The sequence below is a fragment of the Merops nubicus genome, unplaced genomic scaffold (assembly GCF_000691845.1).
Source record: "Merops nubicus isolate BGI_N331 unplaced genomic scaffold, ASM69184v1 scaffold11659, whole genome shotgun sequence".
Taxonomy (NCBI): domain Eukaryota; kingdom Metazoa; phylum Chordata; class Aves; order Coraciiformes; family Meropidae; genus Merops; species Merops nubicus.
In genome coordinates, this window is record NW_008630233.1 from 26831 (window position 1) to 47646 (window position 20816).

Below are 20816 nucleotides of genomic sequence, written 5' to 3' on the forward strand. Positions count from 1 at the left end.
AGGTGAGGGATTGGATTCTGCACATCTTAAGGTGTTCCATAAGGGCTTGTCATCCCGTCTATTGCTCCCAGCAACCCGCTGTCCCTGCTGTGTGCTAGTAAAGCTGTGCAGCCCTGCAGGGCCATGCATAGTCCTACCACACCAGCTCAGGGCACTGATTTTGAGTTTATTTTTAACCTGGGTGTAGCCTTCGCTTCATTTTGTCCTCTGCCCCTACAAACAGTTGTGCTGTCCCAATGGGGATGCAGTGTGAAGCAGCTGGAAGGAAAAAGATGGGAACAGTTTGCTTAAAACAGCATTGGCTCAAAAAGCTGTTGATTTGAGATAAGGTGCAGCTGTAATCTGCTTTGATGTGATACTGGAGGCTGCTACTCTGCCTTGCCTTGCCTTGCCTCCAGACAGACTCCAAAAGCTAGATGTGTCTCGGAACATAAAGGACTGAAATGGTTTTATTTCAGGGACCTACAAGTAGTATTTGCTTAGATATTAAGATAAAATCTTGGACGTAATGGGCACATCTCCTGGTTTTTGGTCTTCTATATATTGGTTTCAGAACAGAGCAACTATGTACCACCTTTTTGTACTGAGTATGAATTTCATAGTTGTCCTCAAGGCACCCTGGCTGTCAAAGAAATTTATCATCTCATGTCTGTACCTCCTGGTTTTACATAACTCAGTAGTCTTGGGTGAAGTGTTGGCAAACTTCCAACTTTTAATTTCTCAGTTCACCCAACAGTCTTTTTCCTTGTTTGTTTGCTTTGATTAAACGAGTCCTTTTAGTACCATACTAAGCTGCATTTTTGTTTTGCCTAAAAGGCAGAATCTGCCAGGTCAGATTTACAGACTTTTTTTCTGGATTTTCTGGATGATCTTTTGAGAAGATAGAGACACAATTGAAATATACCTGCCTACTGTCTGAAGTAGTAAAAATATTTCACTGAAAACTTTCATTCTGAAGATGACTTTGAAAGGCAGTGAAATGAGCCCTGCTAACTGCTCTTTTGTTTGTTTTGTTTTGTGAAGTCCTGGATGAAAACAATCGGAACATCACAATCTGTGTACCTGAATTCAGTCAAGGCCTGCACAGAGATGAAAACCTGGTTACTGGCTTAGGTACTACCATTTTGTTTGGCTGCATTTTATATTCCTGGTAAGTCTGGGGGTTTGAAGTTACCTCCCTGTAAATCCAGTGTGGTGGTCCAACTAGTGAAGGCTTACAGTGGGCCTCATGCAGACAAAGTAATGGGCAGTAGTAGGATACAACTGAGCTGGAAAGTTCATATTCTCTTCCAGTTTCAGAATGGTTAGGTGTTTTAGGTTCAACAGGATAATATAATTTTTGAAACAAATATATTTCATTAAAGGCAAATAGAGCAATTTACACCTAGAGGTGGAAGGAAAAAATTGCCAGCTGCTCATGATCCAAAGCAGACTCAGGGTGCTTTTACGCTATTTATTCTTTCTGTAAGAAAAACTATGCAGTTATGTCCATTTAAAAAAATATCTGAAATTTCTGTAGCCTCTTGGCAGAGGCTACAACTGTTCCTTGATGGTCTTTAAAACAAGAAAAACTGTTTTGGGAGGATTTAGGGCTGCCTTTGAACAAATGATGAGTGCAGTACTGCCATCAGGATTTGCCTGTGATCTCCTGCTGTAAAAAAAAAGGTTTGTACCCATATAGTTGTGATGCCGACCTTGTGTTATTGCAGCTCACACATCATGCTTCAGGGTGGGGAAGAGGGAAGTTGCTGATCATTGAAAGGTGGTGTATCTCTTGTTTTGGCTGTGTGGGTTGCCATGAGACAGCACTGCCTGTGTGCTGCAGGGTTTTGAGCAGGTTCTGCTTCTGAACTGGTCCCCTTCAAAACTCATATGTTGAAACTCCCTCATAATTTTGAAGAGAAAACAAGAGACTTTCAGAAGAGGTAGCATAGCTATTCTTCTGCTACCAAGTATGTGTGTTCCGTTTATTCTGATACCAAATATATGTATCTCATGCATCATGGATCTAGTTCACATTAGAACAGTGTTTCCAGTGCCTCAGGAAGGTGTTTCAGGAATGCAGACAACCTTCACATAGCCTGCAGGGAAAGGGGACCAGGTAGCTGGGGAGATAAAAAGCCCTTTGAAGGGAATGTTTTGAAGTGTTGCTTACTAAGGCTCATTGTGAACAGCAGAGCATTAACATCAGTCTCCCTGTGGGTAATAAGAAGGTCGTGTTATGCATTCTGAAAGGGGGAGACTGGGCAATAAACTTTTCTAATCAGAAGAAACTAGAAAGGATTCTGAGCACTGGTACACTGACAGTAGTGGCTGGTCATTTACTTCTGAAAACTGACTGTGACCAGGGACATGCTGCATGGCTGGCAAAGCCTTTACAGAAAAACTGAGCCACAGTGGTGGCTGTGAAGTTAATGTGCAAGTATTGGTTTTGCACTGCAGAGATCCCTTCAGAAATTCAAATTGGAGTGCTTAAGGTGTTTGCAGCTGTCTGATGGTGATGAGTTCATCACTTTTCAGGAGTGACCTACTTTCAAGCTTGTGAATTAGCCTGCGTTGGCCAGTGGCTGGCCATCAGGCTGATACCTACTTGTGCAAAGCAAAGTTCTCACATGCTTAGCGTTTGATGCTACATCTGGGCACATGCCTAGCTTAGGCATGGGAGCAGACCATTTTGTGTTTGCTGTGGTGTTGAAAAATCACCTTGCTGGGATAGTACTTATGGTGAGGGTTCTGACACTGTCTTCTTTTGCTCCTAGTTTGACCTCAACAACACGTGCAAGCTCAGAAGCGCTGAGGGGAATATATGCAACACCTGAAACTGAAGTGAGTTTCTGCTCCCTGCTACAGGATATCTGTGCAGATTTCCTCATGTGCTTTTCTTGTTTGTTTTCACAGCTAAGTAATCTGTGATTAGATGAAAAAAAAGGCTTTTTTTTTCTAGCATACTGTGCCATGTGCCTCTGGGTATGGACTTATCAGAACAGTGGTCGACATTGGCCCTTCTGCTGTTCTTGCTGGTTCCTTGGAGGTGCCTTTATGTACTGAAATAATTTGTTGCTCTTGGAGTTTATTAAACAACTTACAGACTTCCTGTAAATGTTGTGCTCCACAGAAGCTCATGTCCTCTCATTTAAAGGAGAAGTCTGCTGGGAAGCTATCAGAAAAAGTAGTGGAGGTGTTCGTGTGTGTTTTCAGTCCTGGTTGCCTTTGTTCTCATAGCAACTGACTATCATCCCAAATTCTGAGAGTCACCAGCGGCTGCCGGTGTCTGTGCCAGCGCTGCTCATTGGTGGGCAAGGACTTAATTGCAACTGATTAAAAAGTTTGAGGATCCCAGAACTTGCTTCAGAACGTGAGTGCAGCCCGGAGGGAGCTCAGGCTGGCACTGCAGACAGGGCTTGGCTCAGCAGTAGAAAAAGATACGGAGTAAGGGTTTTATTTAAATGCTCAACCAGTCTCTTAAAAAAGAATGAGCTTTTTGGCTTTTCATGAATTTATGAACCCAGTGAGCACATGCAATCATGGATACACAAGGTAAAAGCTGACATTTGATTTTTCTGGTGGATGCTTTACCTTAAAAGCTGTCCTTCAGTTTATTTTACTTAAGCATGAACAATACCAAAGTCTCCAGTAAAACTCTGCTGCCTCATTACGTTATAGTGTGTACTGTGAACTAATATATGTTAACAAAGTTCATACACTTGCATACTGTAGAGGCTGACTGATACCATAGTTAGGGAAGAGAATTTTCCTAACAGGGTTCATTGTCTTCATCAGATCAGAATGAAAATAAATCCCAGAGTAGGACTTTATCAGAACAGATAATGCTAGTGATGCACTACAGAAAGTGCTTACTTGTACTGTGGTCTGGTGCAGAAAGTGCAATTTTTACATATATATTGAATGATCAGCAGGCTTTTCTTGTTTACATTAACACTCTACACAAAGTGTCAAAAAAGTTTTCCTTTTTCTGTCAGTTAAAAAATAAAATAATTTAAATAAAGGAACAGAAGCAGCTTTCTGCTTTTAGTCATTCTGCTTGTACTTATTGTGGCTCTCTTTCAGTAAAATCTTGCACAGATAAGTACATTTCTGACTTATGCTTGTGCAATTGTAGTTTCCAACCTGAGTAGCATGGTTTTAAAAGTTCCTCATACTTTCGTTTCAGTAGAGAATTTTTTAACATAAAAATCACATAGATGCATGTCTGACTAGGTAAATACCCTTGGAGCTAGTAATGTGCAGCCACTTTACTGTGGCTTTTCCACCATTTTTTCATGATTATTTGCACCAGTGTTTGACCTTAAGTTATATGAAATGGGTAGAGTAATTCTTAAAGAATGGTTAATATGCTCCAAATCTTACTGAGTAGGTTTTTCCAAAGCTTAGAAACTGTTGTTATGAGCTACTAGGCAAATGGTAATTTGAGTTTTGTCCTTGTTGGAAATATAAACCAGATTTTTCTAAATTAGTATCTGTAACATTGACTTAACAGGCTTTCCTTCACTAGCTGTTCTGCTTCTTTGCTGCAGCACAGACTCCTAACCCTCTTTCTTGTCTGTCCCCAGGTAGCGCGTTGCTGCTTTTGCTGCGTGCCTGACGGAGACGGTAATTACATTTTCACTGCACAATTCACCTCATTTGTGACTTTCAGACCAAAGCCAAGAGAGTAAGGACACAGCTATACTTGGAGGGCTCCTTGTGTCTTGGTTCTGCCCCATATCAAACAGAAGCAGCTGGAGTGCTCAAAGCTAGGCTACAGAAGGAAGCAAGAGATGTAGCAATACCATTTTAAAACAACAGGCTAGTTAATAATTACCTAAACGACATTTCAGTACTGCAGCATACAAAGAGTAATCTCAGCTCTTTGGATCCCCGTGGGTGTGACTGCTGGATTTTTGGTTCAGAAACAGTTGAGGAGTGAATTAGGAAGGGAGTGTCCTGTGTGCAGACCTGGTACAGTCAAAGTGATCAGTTTAGACTTGCTCTTACAGGTAGAGCAATTTAAATGGCCCAGATGCTTAAAAACTAGCCACTAGGCCAGCAAACTGGTAAAAGGCAGGATTTTAGTGGCAGTCCAGTTTCTTTTACTAAAGGCTTAGGCCTGTGCCCTTAGGTCAAGGAAATGCTCAAGTGTTGCTCTGTATCAGGTTTCCCAAATCACATCGTAGATGTTTTGCTGTGTTCTTCTTGAAGCCAGCTGTTGTTTTCAGTTCTGACTAAATTTGCAAAAGTTTTCTCTTTTCCTCCCTCTTACAGCCGATTCTGAAGAGCACACTGAAAAAAGGGGAGGCCAGGCTGTGATTTACGACGAGAAGAAAGGCACGGTGTACAGCTACGCCTACTTCCACTTCGTTTTCTTCTTGGCTTCGCTCTACGTGATGATGACAGTGACTCATTGGTTCCAGTAAGTGCATTTCTTTAAAGCTGAAAAATTACTGTCTCTGCTTTGAGAGGGGAGATGCGAGTGGTAGCTTCTGCCATTAGTGCAGCTCCACTCCTTAAATAAGAAGCTGGAACAGTCATTGCAAGTCTTTCCTGGGTGGTTTTTTTGCAAGGTCTTGCTCTATAAAGGGCTGCCCTCCTGTGCTTCTCATCAAGGTTAACCTAATGGAAGTCTGTGACCCACCTGGTAAAACAGGGTACTGCAGTCTGAGATGTGAATAGTGAATTTATTGTTGCCTTTTTTTTTTTTTTTTTTCCCTCCTTAACAGTTACGAAAGTGCTCAGATTGAAAAATTCTTCACCGGAACGTGGTCCATCTTCTGGATTAAGATGGTTTCCTGCTGGGTTTGTGTCTGTCTGTACTTATGGACTCTTATTGCTCCACTGTGTTGCCCAACCAGAGAGTTCTCAGTGTGAACACTCAGAAGGTCCTTTTGTGTTTTTCTCTTTTCTCACCCCTTCAACCCCACCTCCATATACACCTCCCCCCTTGTCCCACCCCACCTTCTGTTACAAGTAAAATACAAGAGTAATTTTATAATGAGGAAAGACCTATTGTCTACTTATCATAATGTACCAGTGAGTAACTTTATAGTCAGACTAAACAAATGATTGCAAACTTTTTTACCTGTTTTAATTGTCATGAACAAGCATTGCCCAAGAGAACAAATATGTTACGAGCCTTTATAACACTGATGTGTGGAGTGTAGGAAACAAACACAGTTGTTGCAAACTTGAATAAGTGAAATGCTTTTCAAATAACTGACAATCTTTCTCTGGCTTCATTGGGAAGAAAAAAAAGAAATCATGGTGCAGATGTACCTTCTTCCTTCCTATGATTGTTGGATGTCTGCTAGCAAATACGCATGCCTTCTTACACTCTCTTATTAACTGTGTCTTTTACAGTTTGCAGTGATGATTTGGATTGCTGTTTGGTACAGCATATAATCCTTGCAAGTAGTATCCAGATTTTTTTTTTCCAAAAACATAACTAAACATTTCTATAGAGACTATGTAAGAATTTGACTGCCAAAGCACCTACTAAAAATTGTTTATCTTAAATGTTAAATATATTAAGTTATTGTATACCTAGATTGAGAAAGGAATGTTACCAATGATAATAGAGTATTTATTCTGTTATAACTTTAAAAGGCACCTGAATATTTTATGCAGTTCAGATCTGGTCCAGTTTTTAACAGAAGCGTATTTCTACACATAAATTCTTAAAGTCTGAATTCTGTCCAACTTCTTTGCCAGCTCACTTAAGCTGCAAGTTTTGTGTACTGCACAGGGGTTTAAGATACGGTACATTCTTCATTCAGAATGTTTGCTGTTGAGAAAATGCTAATTATAAGAGCACTGCCAGTTGCTGTTAAATTTAAAAGTGGAGTGCTCATTTACTTTTCTACCCTGCTGTTTCAACTTGTTTCTGAAGCTCTCCCTGGATCTTCAATTCTGTTTCCATTACTAATTTTATAATATTTTAAATGCATTGATGGTTAGAAAAGGGATATAGTGTGTCATCTTCCTTTTCTGCCTGTGTGTTGGTTGGAAAGTACTCTTTCTAACTGCTGTATTTTTATACTGTTGATGTTAGTTTTGCTGTAGAGATGGGACTTAGCCAACCAAACTATTACTGGAGACTAGACCTCTTTTGGTGAATTCCTATCCCAAGCAGTGGGGTAAGCAGTCAGAAAAACAAAACCAGAAGACAGAAATATAACAGCAGCTGCCTTAGTACAAATGACTGCCTTGACAATATGAAACCCTACCATGTAATTTTTATTTGCTTTAAGCAGATAATTTGGTGGTAGAACAACAGCCCAGATGCCCTAAATGCTGAATAAGATTGAACCCGCTATGGTTAACTACAGTCTAGTGGGATGAATTTATGACTTATCCTTGTCCCAGAGTTTTTGTCTTCTCTCTCCCTCTTGCACATGCAATGTGAAATATGCAGGATATAAACAAAATCAACTAATTTAGCAGTTCTTTTTTTAAATATAATTGAGCCTTAAATCTTCACCCAATGCTTTCTGCAAAACAAAGAAAAGCACAACACAGAGGCCAATGAGATGGCCAAAATATTTGCATGCCTTATTTGTTCTGTTGTAATAGTTGATGGGTAATGCACACCTGGTGAGTAATCCCAACGGAACAGATCTCAGTTCTGCTCTTGTTTTCATTACCATTTTTAGTTGCCTTGTTGCAATTCTGGGGCTTCTGTCCTGCTTGGAGCTTGCCAGGGGTGTGATCTTCCCAACCCCATGCACTCTCATCTCAGTCAAAATCTACAGGTCTACAATCCTGTATGCTTATACCAGCTACCCCAGTGATTAGGAGCCTCAAAATACATCTGTCATAAGACCTGAAGGAAGGAGGAGTCTATCCAGAGGTGATTGTTGCTGCTTTTCTCTTTGTTTGTTCCTTGGGGGGAAAAAAGCAGTTGGAACTTTGCTTTGACGTTGAGTTAGAAAAGCAAAAAATAGCTCTGGAGAGGGAGGCAGGTTTTTTCCTTTCCCTTTTCTTCTGCTGAGAGGTTGTGATCTCACCAAGAGTTCTGCTAGCATGGGGGCCCGTCAGTATGTCTCTGCCTGCATTTAGAGTCTAGCCACACAGATCATTCTGCACCAGAAAAAGGCCTTTGTTAATGCATTCACAATCTAGAAGCCTTTATCTGTCCCATCTCTAAGATATGAGCTTATGGGCTGTGCATGATGACTAACAGTTGTCCCACCTAACTCATAGCAGCTATTCTGACAGTCTTGATCCAGTGCTGGAGCTGTGAGCTGCAGCTGAGATAGTCCAGGCTCTTGTTCCTGCCTTGGCGAATGCTGTTTCCTGAAGTATAGAGGCTCACAGGAAATGCCTTCTAGTGCCATATCTGTTGTACTGTGGACCTGTGGGCCTCTCTAAGGAACCGGTAACTGGTGGCACCTGGATGTGCAGAGCCTCCAGTTCCTCAGTGCAGCATGGCTTCCCGCTGGCCAGGCAAATGCTGCAGCCATAGTGTTTGCTATAAAATCTATACTGTGAACTTCCGTGTGCAACCACTTAATAAAATCTTCAGCAGGGGTCAAGGATTCAAACAGTTCACAGATTCCAAAAAGATCATGCAGACGGGCTTTTAAAACCTTTTTAAGAAGTGCCTTCCTACCTACTGCTGTCGTATCTGATAATTCAGTTGGCACTTGAACTGGGAAACCTGAACTGAGCTTGTGACTGGGTGATGCTGCCTTGCACAATACACCAGCGTGTACAAGGCAGACACTGTCAAACCCTTGCTGCATGTGGAAGACTAGGTAGTCTCTGCTGCATAAACCTCTGGGGATGAGACTGATTCAAATATTACTGTGCATTGGAAGGTGAAGTCAGAGAACTCACAAATAGCCTGATGCTTTTGTAAATAAATGAGCAGTTGTTGCTTCCAGTTGCATTTAAACTGTAAACAGCTAACTTTCTCTCCCCATAGCTGAAAGTGCAGGTGACTGCTCAGCGTGAGGTGGTTAGCTGTGTGATATCTATCCTGGTTTGGGCCACAACTGTTCATTGAATTTGTTCCTGGGCAACCATGAGGCAGCATTTCTGGCTCCTAATATTTTGGGGCTGTGTGAAATGAGAAAGCTATTGTTACAAAGACAGGAAGACTAGAGAACATGTCCTGTACTAAGTTTCCTCTAGTTAAACTTGAACTAATGCTGTCATTTGAAGGACTTTTGGAGGAGCATACCATGTTGGCAGGCATTAGTTCTGCTAGGAAGGTGAAATAATTTTAATGATGTTCTGCGCTGCCATTCGAGACTGGAACAGTTTTAGTTTTTCTCATGAAGGCAACCAAGAGGCACAATCATGATTGGTTCTTGTTTGGGTTAAAATCAATAGGATGTACTCAGAGAGCAAGTCTCTAAGTAGCTAGAGTAACAGATGAGACCATAAAACTTTACTAAGAATGTGTGGAAAGCAGGTGGATATGCCTGTTTACCGTTTACCACCCAGCTCCTCAAAGCATGAAGGCAGCCCTGCAGCTGGGTGCCAGATAAGGAACTCCACTGTGATCGTACATCAGAGTTGCTACATGTTGTCCCTCAAGGGTCTGTATGGGGACTAGTGCTGTTTTATATCTTCATCAGTGACATAGAGAGTGGGATCAAGTGCACCCTCTGCAAGTTTGCAAGTAACACCAAGCTGAGTGGTTCAGTTGACATGCCAGAGGGATGGGATGTCACCCTGAGGGAGCTGGGCAGGCTTGAGAAGTGTCCATGTGAGTCTCATGAGGTTCAACCAGACCAAGTGCGAGGTCCTGCACCTGGGTCAGGGCAACCCCTGGTTATCAATACAGGCCGGGGGACGAAGGGGTTGAGAGCAGCCCTGCTGGGCTGTCTGGGGGCACTGGTGGAGGAGAAGCTGGACGTGAGCCGGCAATGTGCGCTCGTAGCACAGAAGGCCCAACTGCATCCTGGGCTGCATCCAAAGAAGCGTGGCCAGCAGGTCCAGGGAGGTGATTCTGCCCCTCTCCTGCTCTGCTCTCCTGAGACCTCACCTGGAGTACTGCATGCAGCTCTGGAGTTCTCAGCACAAGAGAGACATGGACCTGTTGGAGGGGGTCCAGAGGAGGGCCACAAAAGTGACCGGAGGGCTGGAAAACCCCCCCCTGTGAGGACAGGCTGAGAGAGTTGGGGTTGCTCAGCCTGGAGAAAAGAAGGCTCTGAGGAGCCTTTCCATGGTGAAAAGGGGTCCTATAAGAAAGAAGGGGACAGGGTTTTTAGCAGGGCCTGTTGTAACAGGGCAAGGGGTAATGGTTTTGAACTAAAAGCGGGGAGATTTAGACTAGATATAAGAGAGACATTTTTTACAGTGAGGGTGGTGAAATAGTGGAACAGGTTGCCCAGGGAGTGGTAGATGCCCCATCCCTGGAAACTTATCAGGTCAGGTTGGATGGGGCTCTGCGCAACCTAGTCTAGTTGAAGACGTCTCGTCTCACTGCAAGGGGTTTGGACTGGATAGCCTTTGAAAGGTTCCTTCCAACCCCAAAATTCTATTATTCAGCATTTGTAATACTCATAGCTTTTTATGTCAAGTATTTCCATGAGGTTCAGAAAGCTTGTGCTTGCCCACCTAATTTGGTTAATCCTGGCTGGGTAGGGCCATTTTGGTCTGAAACGGGTCGTTCAGTGTTGCTAATGTATATGTAGTCCAGAGAGAGGGCTTATCCCCTCGCAGAATCATAAACACTGCATGTCTATTTATTTATTTATTTTGTGTTTTAGCACCTTCTTACAAATCTAGAAGCGCTTTGAAGTTACAAACTATGCACGTGAAACTGCTTCATCAGCCGCTGGTGCAGCCATTTCTGGCCTAGGACGTTGCTATTAATGAAGCAACTGTTGCACTTGGAAAACGCTGATTTTTATCCATTCTTTGGTTTTGACCGATGCATCAGGAAAATGTGGGAACTCAAGAGAGTGCTGTTCAAACCTTGACTAGCAGCCCACAGTATCATGGGGATCTCTGAACAGATTGGTAATAAAATAATCCACTGACTGCTTTTAAAATGCGCTATAAATTTTTTATACTATAAATTGTTAGGTTTTTTCCTATATCAAGCTGAAGAAGCAAAATACCATGAGACTGTACCTGCACGGCTAGATGAGAGAGATCATCTGCAGCTAGAATTTTGCCCTCATTTTTCTTTCAGAGCTTTAGAAGCAATGTGTTGTGCTTGCAGGCTGTTTCTCCTCATTTTATTTGCCTTTTAATCCTTGGATTGTAAGCTTGGATTTTATCCTTGCATTGTAAGCTTGCTCCCCTCCCTTTCTGCTTCCTGTCAAATGTGATGTCTTTGGTGCTATAAACTAGAAAAGACTTCTTTGCCAGCTCTTGTCGATCCTTTTCTTTTTATAGCAGGACAACCTGCAGTGTTGAAGCAAAGTAAAGGATCATAGTTTATTCTGTGGATCATTTTTCCTCTGTGAAAACTGCTTCTTTGTTTTCTGAAGTGGCCTACAAGTTCTTGTGGGAGGAAAACACCTAATTGGCGCCATGACATTTTACTTTGTGTTTTCAATTCTGTAAACAGTAGTTTGAACTGAGCATTTCACATGACTGTACAAGGCAGTGCCAGGGGTCAAGTGCTCAGAAAGCTTTGGCTTTTTGTACTCGTAACAGGTTATGCAGCTTGGGAACTGGTGTGTCTCTGCGTTTTCAGTGTCCTGATGGCAGAATGCCCGAGTGCCTGCCCCAGGGTGGGGATGCAGACACGCTGCACAGGGTTCGCAGTAGATACTTCGGGAGACTGGCGTGGTGACTGCTTTCCAATGCCTGAAGAAACTCTGTATACAGTTTCAAGTAGGCCTTAATCCAGCTTTGGTTTGGTTTTGTTTTCACAAACCTGGTTTCAACCCACTCCATACCCGTTCAATAATGTCATTTTTTAAAAGTTGGAATTTATCTCAGATACAGGCCACGTTGGCTTACCCCAGTTTGCCGCCAGTCTCCGATAGCTCCCAAAGCCATAATGTACAGCTATGTGCACAGATTTCTTCAGAGCCATGGTTGTCAGCTTTGAAACTGCTCCAGCAGCTTACGCCTTCCAGGGCTTTTGCTCACCAGAGCCATGGGGTGCGGCACAGCACCTGCACTTTTGCCAAAGGAGCTCAGTGCAAAGCCAAGAAGAATTTTGGAAAGCTGTGGGGAAATAATATCTTGTTACTCATACCATAGCTTTATCTGTCCTTGTACTGATATGTGTCCGGGTGCTTAGGTGTCATTGGACATCCATACGAATTTAAAGTGAGGATAATTAATTTTCGGAGAAAATTGTTCAGCTTGTCATGTACAAGCTGAGGAAATATTTACTAGGAACATGAGAGTTCACTGTCTGCTTTTTGTTTACCACCAATTAGTGGTGTTCAGTCTCTTATATGCCATGTTAGAAAACTGGATGCAAAGTAGTCAAAATGTAAACACTTTTTCTTAATGATAAGGGGATTTTAATTAGTCTTTTTCAAGGTTATTAATATCTCAAGGGAACTTTTTGGTGTGTATGTGTGGTTTTATTTTATTAAGCTGTAGCGCAGTGAAGTGGAGGGTTTGCTAGTTTATTTAACTTTTTTTTTGTAAGTGTTGTGATCTGTATTAACTGTAACACTTTGACTTTTAAGAATTGGTAAAGATTTCAGAATTGTAAGTTCTTAATTTTAAAATAGCCAACAGCTTTCCCTTTTTACAGCATGTTAATGGTTTTTATGCACACTTCCTTTTGTATACTGGGTGAATGTATTGTTATAGATTTAATGGACCAATAAAGCTTTTCTTACATTTGAAATGAGTTGTTGTGGTACATAAATGTTAAAAAATTCAGTCATTCTATGAGAAACTTTAAACATTTATAGATACATGAGCTAAGTAGTTACTGAGCCAGTAAAAGTAAATTGGTGGATCTTTTTTGTTCACTGCGTTTGGATGTTGCTTAACAAAAAAAGTGCTGGCCTGTAGAATATTACGTGGCTTCGCTGCCTGTGTTATTTTGGTTTTCGTCTAGAGCATGATCGCAGAAGACAGCAGGTTGAATGCGTTTGTCTGTGGCATCTGCTCTGGATATCCAGCTCTCTGAGATGTGTCAGATACCTCTGACACTGCAAACAAAATATTTTCCAGTCCAAGTATAGCACTGGAGCCTGTGCAGTTGTTGGAACCATGTATCTCCAGGGTTTTCGTTTTTTTTTCATTTGCCCAGATGATGGGGTTGGCAGCTGCTGACTCTGACACCCAGATCTGCACCAGGACAAGTGCTGTATCTCCATGGGTCCTGCCTGGTCCCCTGCTTCTCACCATCCATGTTTGAGTTCTGGAGTCCCGGTTCATCATCTGCCTGCCAGTACTGGATGCACCTGTGCCGTAGACCTGACCAGACCCACACCAGGACACGAGTCCCTTGTGGCTGGGAGAATCTGCCGACCCGGTTTCAAGGGGTTGGTGGCGGCCGCTGTGCTCCATGCAGCGCCGGTGCACGAGTGCCTCCTGGCACACAGCTGGCAGGCTCTGCGCTTCGGCTGAGGTGCAAGGCAGAGAGCCAGCCCTGGTGGTGCCGAGGGTGTGCAGGAGCCTGCCACCTTTGCTCAGCAGCCTCCCACTGATCTGCACACCCCTGCCTTCACCCACCCTGCAGCGCCCTGGCAGGGCGTTCTCTGCGGGTGTTTCGAACCAGGAGACAGTCTTTAGGGAAGAGAAGCATTTTAAGTGTGTTTGTCATGGTGTTTGTAGCACACAGGAACGACTTAACCTTTGGTGAGACCTTAAACCCTGATGCAGGAGCCCCAGGATTAGAACTCCAAAGCTGTTGCAGCTGCTGCTCTAGCCGAGTGCAGCCTGGCTGGGCAGGCGGTGGGGGCAAGAGAGAACTGAACTGTCAGGTTTTAAAGATGTGGGATTGCAGCTTCTTGACGTGCCAGAGGCCACACATGGAGCTGCATCTGTGTTGCACAATAGTCCAGAAAGAGGTGGTGTTGCAAGAGGAGCTTGTTTAAACGCTTCCACGCAGGCACTGCACACTCCCTGGTGGGAATGTGAAGGGCAGGAGGTTTCCCAAGCTCAGACTGTGACCTTGGAGCACATCTTTGCAACAGCCAAACTTGGCAGTTCCTGAACTTGCAAGCTACCCAGCAGCTGCTGCATCAACAACAGATACAGTGAGCTCCAGCCCCCCCCGCTGTGAAGTCCCAACAGCACCTTCTGAAAGAGAAGTTTTGCATGGCTGAGCAGTGACTGGTTCCTGTGGTGACCAGTTGAGCAAGCCAGTATGCATTCTGTTGGAGGAGGCTAGACACTCAGTTTCATGCCATTACTTCTGACAGCACAAGAGCCAGAGCCTCTGTCTCCTCTTCCAGCCTCCAGTGGCCAGCAGGATCAGTGTAGACCAGGAGACAGCCTCACAGTAGGGAAGCTCAAAGGTGGCAGACTGGTTCCAGCCAGGGTGCTCCCTCCCAGACACTGGAGGAGGAGGAGAGCCTGTGGCTGCAGGTGGGAGGGCTGGGTGGAGATTTGGAGACTGGCAAGGGTTCAGAACCTGGCTGTGGTCATGTTTTGTGATGGAGCTGATGTGTGCTGTTGTGCTCTGGCCAGCACCTGCTGCAGGCAGGTCGGGGAGGACCAGGCATGTTGAATCCACTGTGAGGGGACCACTTGGGCAGAACATGTGCACTGCAGGCCCTGGCTGTGGTGCAGCAACAGGGTGTGTGTGTGGGGGGGGGTGTGGGGGGGTGTGTGTGTGTGCCTTCTGCCCAGACTGGCTCCAGCCCATCCAGAGAGGGGTTCTTCCTGGAGAAGGCCCTCTACCCAGTGACATGCAAATGCATGGTAAGGAAGACGCAATTTGTTTCATGGGCTGTGTTTTAGTTCATAAATTAACAATACTGCAGTTACAGACTCTGTTTAGCTAGAAAAGGTTGTGGTTTTTCATCTCTTTAGCATAATTTGACAATAACCTCTGTGTTACTCTGAAGTAACTAGCCTTTCAATCTTCTGTTGAAAACCTGGTGAGTGAATTTGGGTTTGATGAAGCTAAGGGGAAAGAAAGACAGAAACTGGAGGACCTTTCACGATGAAGTGCCAGAGGAACAATCCCGCATCGTGCTCTTTGCTGTGGGACTCCAGGATCCCTTCTGGGACAGGTCCCAGGGCCACGTTGCTCCCATGAGCCTTGGCAGTGGTGGACAAGCCTGTGGCAAAAACTCTTTCTCTAGCTCAAGCCTTTTACAGCATCATAAACCTTAAGGGTATTTTTCTCGTGTTGAGAACAGGAAACGTCTTTTTTGTTGTTGTTTGATACTCTCACCTGATAATTTAACTCGGCATTTCCCCTGTATTCTTGTGCTGGGAAAGAGCTGTTCATTTTCTCAGGGCTACTTCTGCTTTTTAAAACCCTCACTGTATTTCCCTCTGTATTTCCTCCCTCTCCCTTCCCCCAGGCTGAAGTACTGTTTCTCATTGTCCTTTTCAAAGAATCCTATAGGCTGCAATATCCTTCTCCTCAGCTGTCCTTGGAGCTTGTTTGCCCTTCCTTTTTTAGCTCATTTTGAAAAGAATTTAGTGGGAATGCACACAGGATCCAACGCCCTTCTATACTTTGAATTATAAAACGCATTGTGATGCAGTGTTTTTAAAATTTGTCTTCTAGTCCTTTCCTAATGGCTACTAACGCTTAATGCTGTGGTTTGGGTTTTTAACTTGGTATCTTACTTTCCACATTGCAGTACTTGCTGAGAGAGCTCAGCTCTGAGTGAGAACAGCAGGTCAAAGCCTGGCTTTGTGTATCACAGATTCAGAGAATGGTAGGCGTTGGAAGAGACTTCTGGAGATCCTCTAGTCCAACACCACTGCTGAAGCAGGTTCCCCTAGAGTAGGTCACACAGGATCGCGTTCAGGTGGGTTTTGAAAGTATCTGGAGAAGAAGATTCCACAACCTCTCTGGGCAGCCTGTTCCAGTGCTCTGTCACCCTCAAAATCACGAAGTTTTGCCTCAGGTTCAGATGAAACTTCCTCTGTTCCAATTTGTGCCTCTTGCTCCTTGTCCTGTCACTGGGCACCACTGAAAAGACGCTGGCTCCATCCTCTTGACACCCACACTTTAGATATTGATAAGCATTGGTAAGATCCCTTCTCACTGTTCTCCAGGCTAAACAGCCTCAGGTCTCTCAGCCTTTCTTTTTAGGAGAGTTGTTCCAGTCCCCTAGTATCTTTGGAGCCATCTGTTGGACTGCAAAACCCAGCACTGGACACAGTGCTCCAGATGTGGCCTCACCAGGGCAGAGCGGGGCGAGATCCTCCCTTGACCTTCTGGTCAGAGTCTTCTTAATGCACCCCATGACACCATTGGCCTTCTTGGCTACAAGAGCACAATGCTGGTTCAAGGTTGACATGCTGTCCTCCCCCAGGTCCTTGCCAACACTCTACTAGTGCATGGGGTTATTCCTCCCCAGGTGCAGGACCCTGTGCTTGCCCTTGTTGAACTTCACTAGATTCCTCTCCAGCCTGTCAAGGTCGCTATGCCAAAGTTAGGATTACTTGCTCTCTGTAGGTGTTTCTGCATTTATCTCCATTTTTTTTTTTGTTTGGTTTAGTCCAGTGCAAGTCTCAAGATGAGACTACAATGCCCCGCAGCCAGCTTTTTGCCTTTTACTGGATCTGATAGTGTTGCTCACAGTTTTCTGTATGTAGGAGGGCAGGGAGGTCTAATATGGAGATCTTAGAGGAGGTCTGCCAAAGGCAACTAACTCTTCAAAGGAGTTAACTGCTCTGAGGGTGATAAAATGTTCTCTGACAGGACAGGAAAGGTACTAAGAAGGCCTTGGCTTGGCCAGACAGCTCCCAACCACTTCATGCCTGGAGGCAGCCTGTTGTTTCTGATATATTGCAGACATTGAGCTTTCTTCCCCGCTCTGTTTAATGCCAAACCCAAAATGACAATAGATTGAAACTTATCCTGAGAATGCTTTAAGCAAGTGTCACTCCATTGCATGCTGCTCCCTAGATTTTAGAGCAAACAAGGGAAAACAAGTGAAGCCCCCATCTATTTTATCTCCTTTTTATTTTCACTTTTATCCAAAAAAAATAAAAAAGGTCTGACATAGTCACATCAATGAGAACAAGCTGCGGTGGGCACTCTTACAACAATCATATAAGAATTTAAAATATATTGGTTTATTGTTTGCAATAGCAATGTTAGTTAGTTGCTTTTCCTTCTTAAATATCCCCAATGCCAAACTGCTGAGCTTGAAATTCTTGAAAGTCCTCTGGGATGGTATCTGAAAAGAGGAAAGTAAGCAAAAGCTTAGTTTCTTCTGACAAAATGAAGAAGTGCTTAAATTAATGAATTACCCACCTACTTCTTTTTTTTTTTTTAGGTAACATGCCTTCTCTTTTGTTTACACATTAAGAATGAACAGGGAATGGTTTCAGCTTTAGCTGTACAGCACTGAAAAGCACAGAGGCCAACAAGACAGTGAGTGCTAGAGCACCAGCCCATAACAGAGTACTGTCAATCTTCAAGTTACCTTTCCACCTGAAAACTGTGTTGCTTACACTCTCATCTGCTTATTAATAAATGCTTGACCAGAAAAGGAGAAAAAGTGTTTGACTTTCTCCTGCACCTCAGACATTTGCAGTATCAGCGTCTATTTCTCGTGTATCCTAATTCCACTTCCCTGTGATGGTTTCCAACATCACAAGAAGGGACGGAAACATTGACCCAAGCACCAACAGCAACTGGAAGACAAACTCCAGAACTGGCGCAGGGAGTTGGACATGGGTCAATGTCGTAAGAGTAGCTGCAGTTCTGCCTGAAGTGCTGAGTTTGTAGTGTGCCTTTGCCAGATCCCAGCACATTTTATCTGGAGAGCCACAGAGCTAAAGCTGCAGCCAAAGATGAGCCACAACAATGAAGCTCAACTGGGTAACCACAACTTTACTCTGATTATTTCCACCCTGATGTACGACAGGTAACTAAAATGAAAAAAAAAAGGAAGTCACTATATAAATACACACAGTATACTAAAAAATAGGCATAAGTCCTTTGCTTTTTGTTGATCACTTCTATTTTTGAGGCTTGAAAATACTTTTAAAGCATTTTATGCAAAGGTAGAAACCTGTGTGAAACAAAAGCAGGGATACTTGTGGACTCCAGAGGCTTCTTTGAGTGGGTTTCATTGACTTGCTGCAGTGCCTGCAGCAAAGCCACTGCCTGCCCACTGCCAGGGAAGTGTCTATGACTCCAATGGCAGCTTTGAAACGTGCTTTCTGGGAAACCACATACTGTTTGAAGCGCTTAACAAGTAATTTTTAATTGTATGCACCACTAGCTATAAGTTCCCATTTCACCATGACCTCCAAGAGGCAGCCTAGTTGTACTGAGTGCCCAAGAACCAGAGTCCACCACTGGAACAAGCTACAGAGCCAGGGTCTGCAGCAGCTGCGTCCACTGCAGACCTGGGCTAGGATTCTTTGATCCACAGAAAGCAGGCAAGGGGACTTGGTTTATAACTTATTTTCCTAAGGCTGCCGTGGTCAGGTTGGGGTTGATGCTGAGCCCCACATCAAACTACCTAAACTGCTGCCAGGGCAGAAGTACCCTGACATGATGGGCTCCTGTGAGTGACCAAGGTTTGCGTTATTCCATGTAATGGGAAATCAGGGCCAAGCTGCAAAGCTCTAACCCCAGGAGGAGTGAGCCAGCACACTCTCACAGAGTCTGCGCAGGATTCTTTTGTGGGAGGAGGGGCATCTTATGATCTTGTCCTCCCAGACGCAGGAGCAACCAGCAGGTACACAAGTGACAATGACTCCTAGTGACTGACCCCACTGTCTCTCCAGGTATCACCTTGTATTCAGAGCTGAAGGCATCCTACATACATGACAGCCTCCGTATATTGTGCGTGTACAACTCTCACACGAGGCTTCACATAAAGGTTCTAATTCTCTGACGACAGCCACACTGCTTTGTGGGCACAGTCTCTGCAGCAGAGTGACTGCTCAGGCGGGAGTGGCTGTGAGGTGTGAGTTCCCTCTGGCTGAGCTGCAGCTGCTGCTGCTGACAGGGGAGGCGTCTCACAGCTGTGCATAACTTGTAAATGAGAAGGAAAGGGTGAAAACTGGCTTAACCCAACCGCCGCGCCAGCAGTTCCTCGTGGTCAGGGGTTCACGACAGTTATGGAGGAGCAACGTTACCATTGCAGCGGTATTTCAGGTTGGACCAAATAATGTTTTCCTGAGAGAAGCAGAAAACTCCAAGCCGTCCTCCACGCATCGTGGTGTCTATAGTTACACCGGAGTCTGCCACTAGGTCAGAGCCTTCATAAAATCTTGCCCTTAATGAAAGCAAACAGAGGCTCTGTTAGGTCTTTTCCAAGGCTGCAGTATTCATAAGAGTAATTCTGTTACCCACAGTGACTCTGCCTTGGAAACGCTATCCTCCTGTCTGGCCCTGGAGAGGAGAAGCAGTTAAGATGGATCCCGGGCATGGGAGCAATGCTGGACACTGGCAGGAGCCAGGAAGAGTGGTTTGGTGGTTGGTTTTTTTTTTTTTTTTTTTTACATATCCCTCAAAAGCCTTGGAGTGTTTTTTTCCTGTAGTCAGTCAAGCTGAGGGCTTTAACTCTTGAAAATTTGCACAGTCAATAGCTATAGGAGACAGGGAGAACCAGATTCAAAAAACTGAAGCAAGCCAGATGGATATTGTCTCACACAGTTTGAAACTAAACTTTTTTTTTTTTCCCCAACAGGCAAAGTTTCAAACAAACCATTTGGAATCTTAAACTTGACTGTGAGATTTCTTTAAAAATGTGAACATGATTAACTCCAGGAACAGTTTGGATGATCTGGCTTCTTCTTGTTAGATCCATCAGCAAATTCCCAGCTAGCTCTGGGGACATCAGCGCCCTGTGCTGAGGGCTTGAGCAGGAGACAGCGAGCTGCTGCAGCGCTGCCCACATCCAGCCCTCAGCATCTGGGGTACAGGGTAAAGGACTCAACTCAGAGGATGATAGGCCTGCAGGGCCCTGGTTTGGATGAGCACACTGCCAGTCTGACACACAAGAAAATATCAAGTGGTGAATGGAAAGGAAGTTCCCGTGCCTTTTCATAGAATAAGAAAAAAAAAACAAACACCACAAACAGTTCCTGTTATGTTCCTGAGTTTACTTCCCAATTTCCTAAGGCAGTTCAGAAGTATCTGTACAATGAATAGAACTTCTTGTCTTTCAGATTTCTGTGGGAGAGACTGGCTCAAGTGACTTTTTCCTGGGCTTCCTTGAAGCCTCAGAAAACCTTTGGTAGAGACATTATGGTCTGTGGCATCTGGCCTAAACAGACCACAGCGAAATGTGGACAGAGCTGGCAGAGGTTCACTTCAGGCCTGGCTGCCTTTAGGGTTTGAAGGATTTTGTGACACTGACTTTGCTACCTTTCCCAGTTTCAGGGGCATTAATTCAGCTGGCTAGACAGACTGTGACCACAGGCAGATGTTTGCTCGTGAGGCAACTTCACAAACAGCTTGGTCTAAAGAAGGTTGTCACCCAAGATCTGTTCACTATTGCCCTGTGGCTGGGACACAATAGTGGACAGTACAAATATTCTTAACCCATTTTAGCATAACATCAAACATGCTCACTCCAGCTATTGCTCAAGATGATGCTCTGCACAAGAAAAGTGGAATAATTATACCATCAAGTTACTGCATCTCAATAGATGAGTGGTCCTTTCTTGAAGAAAAAATTACTTACCTGTATTTCTCTTCTACTATAAGGTTGTAAACATGAGCTGATAATGCCAGAGCACTTTATTCTTTGCATTTTAACATAAAAGTTGTCTATAATTCC

General features: G+C 44.0%; 2 protein-coding genes across 2 annotated transcripts in view; one reads left to right on the plus strand and one right to left on the minus strand.

Annotated features, from left to right (window-relative positions):
- The window catches only part of SERINC5 (serine incorporator 5), a 20624-nt gene extending 14749 nt beyond the window's left edge, over positions 1-5875 (plus strand). The window contains exons 7-11 of the mRNA XM_008947217.1: positions 1024-1150; positions 2760-2826; positions 4572-4611; positions 5263-5410; positions 5718-5875. Coding sequence (XP_008945465.1) covers positions 1024-1150; positions 2760-2826; positions 4572-4611; positions 5263-5410; positions 5718-5865 — 530 coding nt within the window. The 3' untranslated portion in view covers positions 5866-5875. The remainder of the gene's footprint in view (positions 1-1023; positions 1151-2759; positions 2827-4571; positions 4612-5262; positions 5411-5717) is intronic.
- Positions 5876-17022: 11147 nt separating this feature from the next.
- Positions 17023-20816, minus strand: part of THBS4 (thrombospondin 4) — a gene marked incomplete at its 5' end in the record, with an annotated part of 34817 nt that continues 31023 nt past the window's right edge. Inside the window, 2 exons of the mRNA XM_008947218.1 lie at positions 17023-17249; positions 19168-19307. Of these exons, the coding sequence (XP_008945466.1) occupies positions 17188-17249; positions 19168-19307 (202 nt within the window). The remainder of the gene's footprint in view (positions 17250-19167; positions 19308-20816) is intronic.